A 15,712-nucleotide genomic window follows, 5' to 3' on the forward strand; every position below is an offset into this window, starting at 1 on the left:
TCTGAACTTTTTGAAGCAATAAGGAGAGGGAGAAACAGGGACACCACCATGAGCTCCTTGGAGGAAAAGATGGGGTATACATGCAATAAACAAACAAACAAACAAAAATTTCCAAAATGGAACACCAGTGTTCAATCACTGTTACTTGCAAGACCAGGCATAGGGTTCCCATACCCCAACCCACGTAAATAAGAGACCAATGAGACTGTTTTTTGGGGTCAAACAGGCCACAGCCTTATTGAATACAGATGAAAGAGGTTTGGCATGGACATGGGGCAATCAAAATACTTCCGGCCCACCGGCCGGAAGTGACGCGTGGTCAATCCAGATGGGGGTTCCTAAGACTTGCATCCAATAGGCCAGGCATCCCCAAACTTGGCCCTCCAGATGTTTTGGGACTACAATTCCCACCATCCCTGACCACTGGTTCTGTTAGCTAGGGATGATGGGAGTTGTAGTCCCAAAACATCTGGAGGGCCAAGTTTGGGGGTGCCTGCAATAGGGTGACACCCGCAGGGGCCGCCATTTGGGGGAGGGCATGCGGACATGGCCACTCCCCTCGGATCCCTTTAACGGGATACCATACCCCGGCGTTTGGAGGGGCAGGCAGAGACTACAACCTCCCCTCCACCCAGAACAAAGCATTTCCCCAATGCCTAACCAGTTCTGACGATTGCTATGAGGTAGGCAAAACCACCGGGTCAGTGCCAATTAGCCCGGTGGGCAAATTTCTACCCAGCCCCCTAAAGAACAGTGACCACTGTAGGAATAATGGAGGACGACAGGAGGTTGGATGCAGGTGAGCTGTGCAGAAGCACGCTGGCAAGCATGCTCCAAGACAAGCTGCCGGCTAGCTCTGTAGAGGCTCCTTTTATTAGCACAATATGCAAAACCAGTCAGATACATTTTGGACTGTGACCTTTACACATCTTCCAATCCCGAGATCATGGGGTGGTACAAAGTTATTTTGGCACCTGTTTCCACCACGTCATTTCCCCCTTGAACAATGTATGACGAAGGAGACAAAGGTCACAGACAGGGCATGGCAGACCACTAAGAGAGCAAAGGTTAGATGGAGGGAATGATGTTCAGAAAGCTGTGGCTTTGTCTGCGGGTGGAAGTGTGCTCCACACCCAGCGATCTTTCCTTCAGACCACCGTAGGCACAGCAAAGTCACTGATATCAGCTTCAACCGAGGGCGGGTGGGCAGGGAAAAACCCGGTGAAGGAACAAACAGGTAGTGCCCCAGGTGCGGGCTGCTCAAATGGGCAAGGGGCGGTTCTGAGGGAAGCCCACCTGCTTCGTCGGCTCCACCCCCTAGTCCCCAGCCTGCATCCCCATTAGCCAAAGCCGGGTGCAGGCTAGGATCCAGTTCCTGATAGGTGGAGAGGGCTTAAGCCCTCACCGCCTATCAGGAAGGGCACCGCTGTTCCAGTTCCCTCATTGGGGCTCCAGTGAAGCCTCTGCCGTCCTGCAATGCCGCCAGACCAAAAGGGGTGAGCGGAGTTCCATTAATCTGAGGTTAGAAACCACTGTACTCACTCATCCCCAATTTCCTGTCTGGACTAGCTTTGTCCCTCTATCAATTTCTGGAACTTTTCAGGGAGCGGATAATTTGGACTGGAAGCAGTCGGAAAACCTAAAGGGGGACTTGGATTTCTGATAAATCCTATTGCATTTCTGCAAACAGCTGATATTTCACTTGAGAGCACATAAAAAATTTAAAGCATCGCTAAATACTAAAGGGAGAGAGAGAGAGAGAGAGAGAGAGAGAGAGAGAGAGAGAGAGAAAGGAAAAATAAATAAAGAAAGAGTCCTCTGTACTCCTAAAGTGAAATTATTGAAGCAATAAAGAGTAGTGCTTTTGCAGATGAGTCTCCAGACTTGCAGTGCCGAGCAAATCAATAATGTCATTCTATTTGCCAGGAGGATCAAAATACTTGAGGAAATGGCTGCAGAGTGAAAGGGGAGGGAAAGGGGCTGGGGGGAAAAAGAAAGAAAGAGAGAGATTTGGTTCAATCCATCAACATGCTGTACAATGCAATAACCCAGGACCAGCTAACAGGCTTGCTAGATAAAAGCTTGAAAGGCGTTTAATCAAAGATTTGGGTAGGTGAAGGCTAATTATAAGTCTGAAGGCGAAGACTTATGCAGGGAGGGGTAAAGGGGGGGAACCATACTAGCTGAAAAAGGTTTGAAGAGGTTAGAGCAGTTGCTGGAGAATGGGGAGAAGAAGTGTGTCAAGAGGGATAATCACTTTGTACTCAGCTGCAGCATCTCATGGAAAGAAGTAAGGACACTCTTGAACATTCATAAAAAAACGAAACAAAGAAATCATTGGCTGAGCTGCCCCTCCACATATTGCACTGGTTGAAGGTGGCTTAATAATACGAGAAGGGCTGTATCTTGATGGCAGAGCATGTGCTTTGCTCACAGAAGGTCCTGGGTTCAAACTCTGATGTCTCTTAGTAGGGTTGGCGAAACCTCCTGTTTGGAAGCCTGGAGAGCTGCTGCCGGTCCGAGCAGAGAGTGCTGAGCTAGATGGACAGATGTTCTGGCTCTGTATAAGGCAGCTTCCTACACTCCTGTGACTTGCATTCATTTTTCACCTGAGCTGAAAGATTGGCTTATGAACGCATCTGGGCTCTTAAGATCGGCCTCAGAGGCCTTGGCCCTGGCTCATGGAAGCCTGGCAGGAATCAAGAACAGGGTCTTCTTGGTGATGGCTCCCCTTCCATGCAGCTTGCTCTCCTGACAAATCTATCTGGCCCCTCCTCTTCTGAGTGCCAAGAAGAAGAAGAAGAAGAAGAAGAAGAAGAAGAAGAAGAAGAAGAAGAAGAGGAGGAGGAGGAGGAGGAGGAGGAGGAGGAGGAGGAGGAGGAGTTTGGATTTGATATCCAAGGAGTCTCAAAGCGGCTAACAATCTCCTTTCCCTTCCTCTGTGAGGTGAGTGAGGCTGAGAGACTTCAGAGAAGTGTGACTAACCCAAGGTCACCCAGCAGTTGCATGTGGAGGAGCGGGGAATCAAACCCGGTTAACCAGATTATGAGTCCACCGCTCTTAACCACTACACCACACTGGCTCCCAAGGAGAACATTCGCTGCTGTTTATGATGGTGTTGTTTTAGGAATTATGATTTTAATAATTTAGGCTGTAATTCTACATATTGATGGACATTTTAATTACTCCCAATCCCTACATTAGAATCAAAGAATTGTGGGAGGGTACACAAGGGTCATCTAGTCCAACCCCAGGCAATGCAGGAACTTTTGCCCAAGGTGGGGCTTGAATTCAAAACCCTGAGATTAAGAGTCTAATTCTCTGCCCCTTGTGGAAGGGATCACACCCAGAAATTGTTTAAAAAGTAATTGAGATAAGTATCAGATTCTCTGTTTGAAATCTGGGTCACTGGAGTGCAAACTGAGGGGTCTCCAAAAACCATGAATGTAACAGCAAAGAGTGGAGCCCCAATCTCTTTTATGTAGATTTCCAGAAACACGGAGTTATGCCTGGTGATCTTGAAGATTACATTAGGACAAATTCAGATGCGGTTGCTATATATATGTATGTATGTATGTATATTCTCCTTTGCTCTCTTTCCTTCTTCCCAAATTCCCACTCCCTGTGTGCCCCTGGATGTGCCCCTGCCTAGCAGTCAACAAGACATGGAAGAATCATCTCCTAGTAAATGTCACATCTCTGCAAAACATTCATTAGGGAAAGTGAGTTGCTGCCTGACTCCGAAATCATAGAACGTGCATTCCCCCACCCCACCCCCAACTGCCGGGAAATTAGCAAAATAAAACCAGCAAAATGTCAGTAAATATCAGCATAATTTAACCAGCTTCCCTTTACTAAATATGACCTTACGTGTAAGTAAAACAACTTCCTGATGTCGTCTCCTCTTCCCTGAGAACTCTCGATTTGCCTCCGAGTGTGACTTTGCTCCTTATTGCTTCAGTGCATTAAGGATTGCCATGGTTTGAGCAAGATCCCGCTGTCCCAGACTGTGTACAAATGCCCTTTTTCCTCCAAGCTCTTTATCATCTTGTAAACCACTTAGAAAGCCATTCATGTCATTCTTCCTCAGGGACATTTGTCAGGGGCTGCTGGACCCATATATAGCATCCCCATGTGTGTCGCTGTGGTCTAAACCACTGAGCCTCTTGGGCTTGCTGATCGGAAGGTCAACGGTTCAAATCCCTCTGAGGGGGTGAGCTCCCATTGCTCTGTCCCAGCTCCTGCCAACCTAATAAGTTTGAAAGCATGCCAGTACAAGTAGATAAATAGGTACCGCAGTAGTGGGAAGGTAAACGGCATTTCCATGCGCTCTGGCACTTGTCACGGTCCTCTGTGCGCCATTAGTGGTTTAGTCATGCTGGCCACATGACCCGGAAAACTGTCTGTGGACAAACGCCGGCTCCCTTGGCCTGAAAGTGAGATGAGCTCCGCAATCCCATAGTTGCCTTTGAATGGACTTAAATATCCAGGGGTCCTTTACCTTTACCTTTTACCTAAACCACAGAGCTGTAGGCAGCAGCTTCCATGCCCTCCAACATTTCTCTGATGAAAATAGGGACATCTTATTTAACAACAACAACACTTTTATTATTTGTACTCCACCCATTTGACTTGGTTGCCCCAGTCACTCTGAGCAGCTTCAAGCATATATAAAAACATAATAAAACAATAAAAAACTTCCCTCTACAGGGCTGCCTTCAGGTGTCTTCTAAAGGTTGTATAGTTACTTATCTCCTTGGTTTAAGGGTCACATAACTCCATACCCTCCAATATTTCTCAAATGAAAATACTTTTGCATACCTTTCTCTGATGAAAATAGGGACGTCCTGAGGAAAAGCAGGACATTCTGGGATCAAATCAGAAGCTGAAACAGCTTCTAGAAAATAAGGTTCTGGGTAGGTTCTGAGCTTTTGGGCAAATAACCTTCTAGGCCTAGGCAGATTCCACCCACCCAGACTTGCTATTAGATCCTCATGGGCCGGAAGGGTTTCCTGTTCCAACTGAGCCTTGTTTGAGCAGCAATGGTGTTGGGTGTTTCTGGCTAGTTCTTTGGTCCTCAGTTTTGCTTTGTCTCCTTGCTTGTGATTTACCATATTTTTTGCTCTATAAGACTCACTTTTTCCCTCCTAAAAAGTAAGGGGAAATGTGTGTGTGTGTTTTATGGAGCGAATGCAGGCTGCGCAGCTTTCCCAGAAGCCAGAACAGCAAGAGGGATAACTGCTTTCACTGCGCAGTGATCCCTCTTGCTGTTCTGGCTTCTGAGATTCAGAATATTTTTTTTCTTGTTTTCCTCCTCCAAAAACTAGGTGCGTCTTGTGGTCTGGTGCGTCTTATAGAGCGAAAAATACGGTGCCTCAAACTTCAGCCAACCCAGTATTGACAGCATATCACAGAGCCAGGACACCTAATGGCAAGGGATTTGCAACCGGCCCAACCACAATGCCCATGAGATGATTCAGTTGCTACAGTCTTAGGTGTTGCACTGCCTGTGATGCCTCCATCTCCAGTTCCTTCGTCCTCACCCTCCAACTCTGCTGTAATGGCCCAGCAGGTCTGAAAGCCCACTTTTCCACTCTGAGTAAACTTTGTGCAAGCAGATGAGGATGAACGCTCAATAAACTGGTCAACTGGAGGATCCCCTTCTTCATGTCGTATGAATTTGAATTTGCGTTAGGTATATTTTACATCATAATTTCATGCAGCTATTCCACACACAAGGAGAGAAGGGGCAGTTGAAGACTTCATTTGAGAAGCATTTTTTTTAAAAAAAAGTCATCTCAGCACAATCCTATAAATGTCTACTCAGAAGTAAGCCCTATTATTTTCAATGGGGCTTTCTCCCTGGTAATTGTTCATTGGATCACAGCCTCAGTTTGTCAAGAGAGGAACGCCGTCATGGACTTTTGGTTGAGCTCAAGAACACAACAATTCAGTTGGGTACATTTAAATAAAACAGAGGGCATCGTTAATGGTGGTGCTCATGACCTTTCAATGAGTTAAAATGCCATTAATAATAGAGCCAAGATAAATAATGGGTGAATGAACCTGAACAATCTCTCTCTCTCTCTCTCTCTCTCTCTCTCTCTCTCTCTCTCTCGGCTTAATTATTTGTGCCTCTATGACTCCCTTTTCTACTTGGCCTGTAATGTAGCACTCCCCACCAGCTCAAAACCAATTCACTTTTTTCCTTTCCTTTTCAGGAGGAAGGCTGGTCATTGATGTTAGCAATAAAAATCACTTGCGAGAGATTCTGCAGCCCATTTGGCACTTGAGAGGGAAGAGAGAAAAATGCGGGCAAGGACAAAAATGACAAATGACACTTCCGTGCATCATGCCTGATTGCGGTGACTTTTTATTTATTTTTTTAATCACAAGCCACATTCAAAGGCAAACGGTTTGAGATAGTTCTATCTCTCCTGATTGCAGTCCTTCATCTTCTGGGATTGTTAACACATTCTTTACATTTGGGAATACAACCCCTACCTTTATATAGGACAGAGGCAGAGAACCTGTGGTCCTCCAGACGTCACTGAACACCAGTCCAGACAGGACCTACTGACCATTGTCCCTGGCGGTGAGCTGTGTCACTGCAACTTCCTCATGAAGAGCTTTTTAGAGAATTACCTTCAGTGCCTGGACTGACTGTGCCCATCCAGGCTGGCCATGGGCCGCTCCTGCACAGGAAGTCATATAAGAAGGCTTCTTGCCTCAGCTGAACTTTGTTCTGAGCTCTGCTAAGTCTGTAGCTTTACTCTTTGATCCTGCCTTATTAAAGAATGGGCGACTTGCTCTTTCATTAGCATCCTGCTTTCCAGTGGTTTTAGTTAGAGTTACATGAACTGCCCCACTCTCTTCCACCATTAACTAATCTAGCCACCTGTTTGAGACCGGATGTCCCTGTTCTGCCAGATCCTAAACCCCTATACCAGGCTTCCTCAACCTCGGTCCTCCAGATGGTTTTGGCCTACAACTCCCATGATCCCTAGCTAGCAGAATCAGTGGTCAGGGATGATGGGAATTGAAGTCTCAAAACATCTGGAGGGCTGAGTTTGAGGAAGCCTGCCCTATACAGTCTCATGGCTTCTCAGCATTTATACTTTGTATACTTGTCTTTGTGACAGAACTGTAATTCAACTAAAACAGGATCGGTGGTGAAGCCTGGCTGTATAAATGACAGGTTAGACTACTGCAATGTGTCATACATGGGACTGCTTTTGAAGACTGTTCAGAGACTAAAGCTAGTACAGAACACACTGGCTACATTGCTTGCTGAACATGAAGGCATGAACATGAAACTGGTTCTGGCTCAACTGTAGATTTGTTTCCAGGCCCAATTTCAAAATGCTGGGTTTGGCCTTAAAGTCTTATGCATCTTGGACCACCTTTCCCTGTATGAACCTGCCCGGACCCTGAGATTGCCAGCTGGGGCCCTTCTCTGTGCACCACCTCCAAAGAAAGTCCAGGGGATGGCAGTGAGGGAGCTGGCCTTTTCTGTAGTAGCCCCTGTTTATTGTGCATTTATTAATTTTGTATCCCACCCTTCCTCCACAAGTAACTCGGGACATCCAACACACAAGGAACAGAACATCCAAAACCAGCTCAGATACAGAAAAAGAAACAAATTAGGATAAATATCTCCACTTGCTGAAAAGAGAAAGTCTTCAGTCTCTTTCTGAAGAGACAACCAAGGTGTCACTGGTCTAATATTTAACAAGCAGGAATTCCAGCACCTTGAATTTGGTCTGGTTTATGGAATGCTCTCCCCATGAAGGCCTGCCAAGCACCAACCTTGTCATTATTTCAATGCAGGAAAAGATGGCTTTGTATTTTCACAGACATATGGGTAGTGCTAGTGATACGATATATTATGGTTGATCTCTTTTAGTGGGAAGTGATGTATAAAGGGAATAAATATAAGTCCAATGAGATGTTCCCAGACTGGTTGAAGATCACTGTTTTAGGTGCTTTTCCCAAGATCAAACTGTCCTTGTAACTGTTCCACCAGCAGCAGCCTGGCTCCATATCCATATCCAAAACTTGATGTCATCAGAGAATAGAACACCTGTTTGCTCAGGCCTCCATCCACGTCTGTTGGGGTTGTGACGCTCGGCTTGCATAAGGGTTGGCTGACGTGAAGCTGCCTTTTGACTGTGTGTTCGTCATGATGGATGACTGCGGTCCAAAATGTAGACATCATCACCACATGGAGTCCTTTGCTGGGCTCTGACATGTTGGCAACCAGAGAGGAAACGTTTAGCGAGGCGACTGCATGAGCATCCCTGCACAGCATGGATCTGTAGGATTGTGTCAATTACATTTCTCGCCTCTTGACATAATTGGATGTAGAGGCAAGAGGGCCAGCCGAGGGGGTACGAAACAGACAAAGCTCTCTGAGGATTCTCTATACAAAGCACATATCTGATGATACACTCATTCCTTTGAGTGATGTTTGCTCGGATGCGGTTCTCAGTCAATCGTGCCCTAAATCTATGACTCATCGACATTTTCCATCAACTGTTAAGACAATCCCTATAGGAGGCTTACTCACGGCTGGCCTTTGCCCCTGCTGGTTGCAGGGAAGCAGAAGAATTTAGGTAAAGACATTCGCTGTATGCAGCATCACAAACACTGACTCCTGGTGGACACTGGGTGCCTGGAAAAGGTGGACCTCAGGTACGATCGAGCAGGAAGCTTCTTACATACTTATTAAAGTTGAAAATGGAAGACAAGATGGCAATTGGGAAGTGCTTGGAGAAATCAATGCCAAAACACCCCAGGAGAAAACCAAAGGTAGCAGAGGGACTATTGTCCCTTATTCACAATCCAAATTGCTGTGATCATCTGGAGCAGTGCTCCCAACTTCCCCTAAGTTCCCAGGTGTTCATTTAGTTTCTAAGTGGGCTAAGTCTTTTAGTGTCGTGGTACCACACCTTTGGAGCTTGGGAGTCAGAGGTGGGTCTCGGATCTGGACCAGTTGAAGATCGCTCAGTTAAACTGTGCATAAAATGCACACATTAGTGAAAACAACGTGCAGGAATGCATTCTGAAAGGGAGAATTTATTTGTGAAAAAGGTGCATAATAGGCAAAATGGCATAGCAGGATGTGGGACTATGGGGGAGCAAGCCCTCTTGGGGTGCAGATGCTGGGAACCCCTCCATTGTAGGCTTAGTTTGTATACATAAGCCCTATATCACAGAGAGGCGACAGTTTCCACTGTCCCTCATTCTAAAAGAAACGCAAACCCTGGATAAGTGCCTGGAAACCCCGGAATCTTGCACTGCTTGGGGGTCGGGGTGGCATGCAAAAGTAACAACCTGGAGCCCTACTGATTCCAAGTCAACAATTTAGGCTAAATACCGTATTTTTCGCCCCATAGGACGCACCGGCCCATAGGACGCACCAAGTTTTTTTGGGGGGAAATAAAGGAAAAAAAATTATTTCCCCCCCAGGCGCTTGTGGGGCCGGCAGCGGGGAGACGCACTGTGCCTCCCAGCTGTCCCCGGAGCTTGCGGGGCAGGCAGCGGGGAGAAGCGCTCTTCTCCCTGCCGCCCGCCTGCAGACCAGGGCCAGGGACAGCGGGAAGACGCGCTGCGCCTCCCCACTGTCCCCGGAGCTTGCGGGGCTGGCGGCGGGGAGAAGCACGAGTCTCCCTGCCGTCAGCCTTCAAACCACATCGGGAGACAGCGGGATGGCGGCGTTCCACCTCCCCGCTGTCCCCCGACCTTGTGGGGCTGGCGCTGGGGCTCTCCTGAAGCCTGGAGAGCGAGAGGGGTCGGTGCACACCAACCCCTCTCGCTCTCCAGGCTTCAGCGAAAGCCTGCATTCACCCCATAGGACGCACACACATTTCCCCTTCATTTTTGGAGGGGAAAAAGTGCGTCCTATAGGGCGAAAAATACGGTAATCCAATTTCTATATATGTATAGACTGGCAGACTTGAAGCGGAGCATGAAATTTGTGCTTCTAACCAGGGAGGGCAGGGGCTCCAAGCCATCACTGACTGTCTCCCACAGATAAAGCAAAGGGTTGTGTGCGCACATGTGTTTGAGCCCCATGGCAGAGTGCTGACTGGCTCAGAGATAAAAAGAAACATGAGCAGCATCTGGATTTTTGCCAGTGGCACTCTGGAAGCCTGAGAAGCACCGTAGTTCCTTCCGTGACCTTGTTGCTGTTGAGTCAGCGCTGTGCCTGTTGACATGTGCTCAGATGAGCGCTATGACCCACCCCGGCTGTTGTACCTCCCTCCCTACCTTGGGCTTGGAATCCTCTCTCTGCAGATACCGCCTGGTGTGGTAATAGCAATTTTCCTGATAGGCCATCTGGCTACAGATGGCAAGTTCTGTAATCAGTCTGCAACAGGTCACCCTTCCACCACAAGGCATGGGGAGGGAAGTTTGTGTAATGCTCTCCAAAGATGGATGTGCTTGACACCTTCTCTTCTATCTTCTAGGGCCCTTCCAGGTGATCTAGTTATTCAGCATTAATCCTGATTCGCTCGCACAAAGTTTATGTGGAAGTTAGACTATGACTGGTTTTTATAGAGCATTCGTTCTGAGAATGAGAACAGAAATCGTGCTCCGGTGGCGTGGCAGCAGCGGGAGGCCCCATTAGCTAAAGTGGTGCTTCAGGTTAAGAACAGTTTCAGGTTACCGTATTTTTCGCCCTATAGGATGCACTTTTTCCCCTCCAAAAATGAAGGGGAAATGTGTGTGCGTCCTATGGGGCAAATGCAGGCTTTCGCTGAAGCCTGGAGAGTGAGAGGGGAGAGCCCCAGCGCCAGCCCCACAAGGTCGGGGGACAGAGGGAGGCGGAATGCCGCCATCCCGCTGTCTCCCGAAGTGGTTTGGAGGCTGACAGTGGGGAGACCCCGCCGCCAGCCCCGCCAGCTCCGGGGACAGTGGGGAGGCGCAGCGCGTCTCCCCGCTGTCCCCGGACCTGATCTGAAGGTGGACGGCGGGGAGAAGAGTGCTTCTCCCCGCTGCCTGCCCCGCAAGCTCCGGGGACAGCGGGGAGGCGCAGCACGTCTTTCCGCTGCCCCGGACCTGGTCTGAAGGCGGGCTGCGGGGAGAAGAGCGCTTCTCCCCGCTGCCGGCACCACAAGCGCCTGGGGGGGGAAAATAAATTTTCCCCCTTTATTTCCCCCCCCAAAAAATTGATGCGTCCTATGGGCTGGTGCGTCCTATGGGGCGAAAAATACGGTAAGTATGGACCTCCGGAACGAATTAAGTTCTTAACCCGAGGTACCACTGTATGGACCTTTGTCGGCAAGGTGATGTCTCTGCTTTTTAAGATGCTGTCTAGGTTTGTCATTGCTTTTCTCCCAAGAAGCAGGCATCTTTTAATTTCGTGACTGCTGTTACCATCTGCAGTGATCATGGAACCCAAGAAGGTAAAATCTCTCACTGCCTCCATTTCTTCCCCTTCTATTTGCCAGGAGGTGATGGGACCAGTGGCCACATAGTGAGGCTCAAAGGGCCATATCTAGCCCCAAGGCCTAAGCCTCCCTTCCCCTGCAATAAAACAACATTTTTGTTACCTGGACAGCAATTATGCACTGTACTGTAGACTTGTTTAGCCCTGGAGGTGGCGCCCTTAGTGATGTCTAGGAAATGTATTGTTTTTTGGGGGGGGAGATTTGTTTAGGGAGAGAGAGGGGGGAGAGAGAGAGAGATGGCTTGTTACCCATTTAATCGGTGCTGTGGGAGGCTCTAGCCTCAGAGGGAAAGAGTTATCTGGGTTATAAATGAGACGAGAACAAAGCTATTAGCGATGCTATCTGTTTTCCCGAGGTAATTTTGCTGCCGTCCCCTCAGGTTGGCAGAGCGGACTTCCTTATCAGATGATGGCGACAAAACAGGATTGTCAAACCACATTTTTATTCGCCTGAGGTAGTAGGAGAGAGCAGCATTCTCTTGGAAAGTGCCAGAGCGGTCATGTTTCCCCAATAGATCAACTGACTGACTCAAAGCCTTGTAAGACTCATGTTGATTGTAACAGAGGGCATTAGAGGGAATGGGTGAAACTGTCAATTTTGGTTTCTCTCCTTTTCTTGTTTTTCTAACCTTAAATTCAGTTCATCACATTTCCACATCACTCCACCATTTTTGCGAAAATGGTCCCTCAGATATAATGTTCCTCAAATAGAATGCATCACTGTACAGTGGTACCTCGGGTTACATACGCTTCAGGTTGCATACGCTTCAGGTTACATACTCTTCAGGTTACAGACTCTGCTAACCCAGAAATAGTGCTTCAGATTAAGAACTTTGCTTCAGGATGAGAACAGAAATCGTGCCACTTTAGCTAATGGGGCCTCCTGGCAGCGCGGCAGCAGCAGGAGGCCCCATTAGCTAAAGTGGTGCTTCAGGTTAAGAACAGTTTCAGGTTAAGAGCGGACCTCCGGAACGAATTAAGTACTTAACCCGAGGTACCACTGTATGTTATTTTCATGAACATACGCATTTATATGTACAATTTCCCTTGGTCCATGTGTGTTTGCACAGTTTACTAGGCTGGAGAGCTGCACTGCAAAATTCGAACAAGTGCAAATTTCAAAGGCTGACTGTGTTTGGGTTCTCATATTGTTGCAGAAAGTCCGTGTTAGGTAGGTTAGCCTTTCAATAGGGACTGAGTTTAATTTCTCCTCCAGCCCTAGAAGATGAAAAGGGGAAGCTTTGAATTATTTATTTAATATTAATAGAGCTCTTCATAGCTTATTTTCTTCTTCCACAAAACGTCTCCATGGCACTTACAAAATGTTAAAGTACAGATCATCTTATCAAGCATGTAAAATGGAAAACACAAAATAAAGCATGAGAATAATTAAAATGTGTTCACCCATTATCAGCAGTAAGAGGGACAAATCCTGCCACACTCCAATAAAAGATGAGTGCCAAAATGTGCCAGAATCACACCATGTTAAAATGGGCAGCATGGAATCGGGCTGGATTCCATCAGGAGTATTTTCAGACTTTTTCCAATGGGGAAGTAAACTGCTAAAAAAAAATCTAGAAATATTTGTTCTATCCCCTTCTTCTTTCTTTAAGTTTTGTTTGTGAAATGATGAAATTATAAAATTGTGCAATAGTGCAATGGTGAAAAGGTGAAGAGGTGCCACATGATTGGACAAATCTGGAACCTAAAAATATCTCAAACAGTGAAGATGCTAGGGTTAAAAGCATAGAGGGGAGATTGCAGCCAACTGTCTCCCCAAGTTTCCCATTTGATGATTTACCTGAATTTGTTCACTGGGCGCCTTAGAGAACATGGGATGAGGAATCGACTCCCACTCTTGGATACCAACCCAGAACAGATGTCTCTGAATCATATTAATTCTTGCCACGGCCTGAAGTGATTCAGTCACAGCAATGAGGCTGTCATTTCACTAGAAGCTTGTCATGGTTTGGGGCCCATGAAGATAAATTACAGAAAGAGGACTGGCAACAACACAACTTCCTATCTGCAGAGTGGCCAGCAGCCTTTTTTTCTGGGGGTACTCAAGGATAGGGACATTTTTTTTTTACCAGATGTTAAAAGCGTGGCTCTTACTGTAACAACTTCATGGTGAGTTCCTTTAAAAGAAAACAGCACGGTATATAAACCTACTCTTCCCTCCTTCCCTCCTTATGGCTGCCAACATGTGTCAATTTTAAGAAATTAATAACAATATCAATAACAATAACAATAACAACAATAATTTTATATGCCACCCATCTGACTATGCCCCAACATTCTCCCCCCTTCCCCTTTGCTTGCTAGAAACCATATAATACTTGCATTCCAACAATTTTCTGATAATGTTCTGCTCTAACAAAATCCATTTGTTGGTATTTTGTGTGCCTTCCCAAATAGGACTCAGCTACATTAGTCAAAAAACAATGCTTTGAATGATTTATAAACATGCAACACCAGATGGCACCGGAGAGCAAAAAAAAAATTCTATTCTATGATTTTTACATAGCGGTTTTTTCTTTCGTTGTAACGATTTAATTTCTGACTTATTCATAGTGTTCTTTTCCTGGGTGTAGATCCACCTATAGATTGATCCATCCATCCATTCCTGATGTAGATTATGATCCAGGCTCACAGTATCTTCTAAAACAGAGGATTTGAAAGATCCCATCCATATGATGGAGATTACATTGGTCCCCACAGTAAACAAACAGATACTAGTGTTTCAGGGAATTGCCATCTACAGTGGATAGCAAAACTTGCCCAGTTAAGCTGCTTAAATGTGATTTGGGGGGGTGCTTGGTAGGTTCTCTTGAAAAAGAAAATATGATGACTAAGTCATCTTTCATGTGTGTCTTGCAGAATTGCACGCAGTTAGCTAAATATAGCTAATTGATGCTGGGGTTGTCAGAAAGACAAGAAAGATAATTAGTGGTGTTTGTTTACAAAAGAACCAATTCACAATAGAAAACATGAATTCTTAATTCCAGAAAATCTGCAAAGGATTTCTTCGAAGGATTTGGGGAAGGGCCACCGCTCAGTAGCAGAGCAGTTGACATCTCCTCCATCAAGACAATTTTTAGGATGTCCTTCTGACAGACCAGAGTAGATGCGTGGCATGTTCTAAAACTGCTGGTAGGAATAGGGGAGAAACTTCATCCAGGCTCACATTTAAAGACGGCCTTACTTCATTTGCGGTTTCTAAAACAATACCTGAACCAGAAAACTGCCATCTTTCAAAATTCGCACTCTGAATTCTGCAGTGCTCCAGCCAAATAATGGGAACAGAAATGCATATCCATGAATAAAGTCAGGGCCCTCCCAATACATTTTGACACCTGAGGCAGACCACAAAATGGCACACTCCTGCCAGAAAAGAAGAAGGAGTGAAGATTTACACTGGGAACAAGCAGTGGTGGCGAGAGAGGGGATCAAATCAACCTTACCCGATGGTTGAACTGGGAATCAAGTGCCATCATTGGGGGAAAGGGGCCTCCTTTGAATCATGCCTGGCATATACAGACCCCAGGAGACCCAACATTTCCTCCCTAGGGGTAGAAGGAGAAAGGGACGCGGGTGGCGCTGTGGGTTAAACCACAGAGCCTAGGACTTGCCGATCAGAAGGTCGGCGGTTCAAATCCCCATGACAGGGTGAGCTCCCGTTGCTCAGTCCCTGCTCCTGCCAACCTAGCAGTTCGAAAGCACGTCAAAGTGCAAGTAGATAAATAGGTACCACTCCGGCGGGAAGGTAAACGGCGTTTCCGTGTGCTGCTCTGGTTCACCAGAAGTGGCTTAGTCATGCTGGCCTCATGACCCGGAAGCTGTACGCTGGCTCCCTCGGCCAATAAAGCGAGATGAGCGCCCCAACCCCAGAGTTGGTTATGACTGGACCTAATGGTCAGGGGCCCCTTTACCTTTACCTTTACTTACTGTGGAGGCAGTATTGCAGCATGGGCTACTTAGGATGAGGCTCCAAGGAGCTTGCCACAGCCATCATGGCAACAGCAGAGGGTGAGGCATTCCATGGAAGCTGGATCTGCTGCCCCTGTGAATCCTGCCTCCTGAGGCAGTGACCTCATCTTGCCTCATGGATGGGCCAGCGCTGGGTAACGTGTTCATATAGACAACATAAGCTGGTGAAAATAACATAGAAAAATACATTGTATTGGGGGAGGGATTGCTTTGCAGAAATGCATCTATTCATCAAAATTAGGTGTGTAAGGAGAAAACCACACTAAA

At 46.8% G+C, this 15,712-nt stretch overlaps 1 protein-coding gene across 1 annotated transcript in view; it reads right to left on the bottom strand.

Moving 5' to 3' along the window:
* Positions 1–15,712, bottom strand: part of UMOD (uromodulin) — a 268,506-nt gene that overhangs the window by 237,833 nt on the left and 14,961 nt on the right. The window contains exon 10 of the mRNA XM_083585113.1: positions 14,020–14,116. Coding sequence (XP_083441239.1) covers positions 14,020–14,116 — 97 coding nt within the window. The remainder of the gene's footprint in view (positions 1–14,019; positions 14,117–15,712) is intronic.

Source organism: Podarcis filfolensis (genome assembly GCF_964270895.1).
Source record: "Podarcis filfolensis genome assembly, chromosome: 14".
In the NCBI taxonomy this organism is placed as follows: Eukaryota; Metazoa; Chordata; class Lepidosauria; order Squamata; family Lacertidae; genus Podarcis; species Podarcis filfolensis.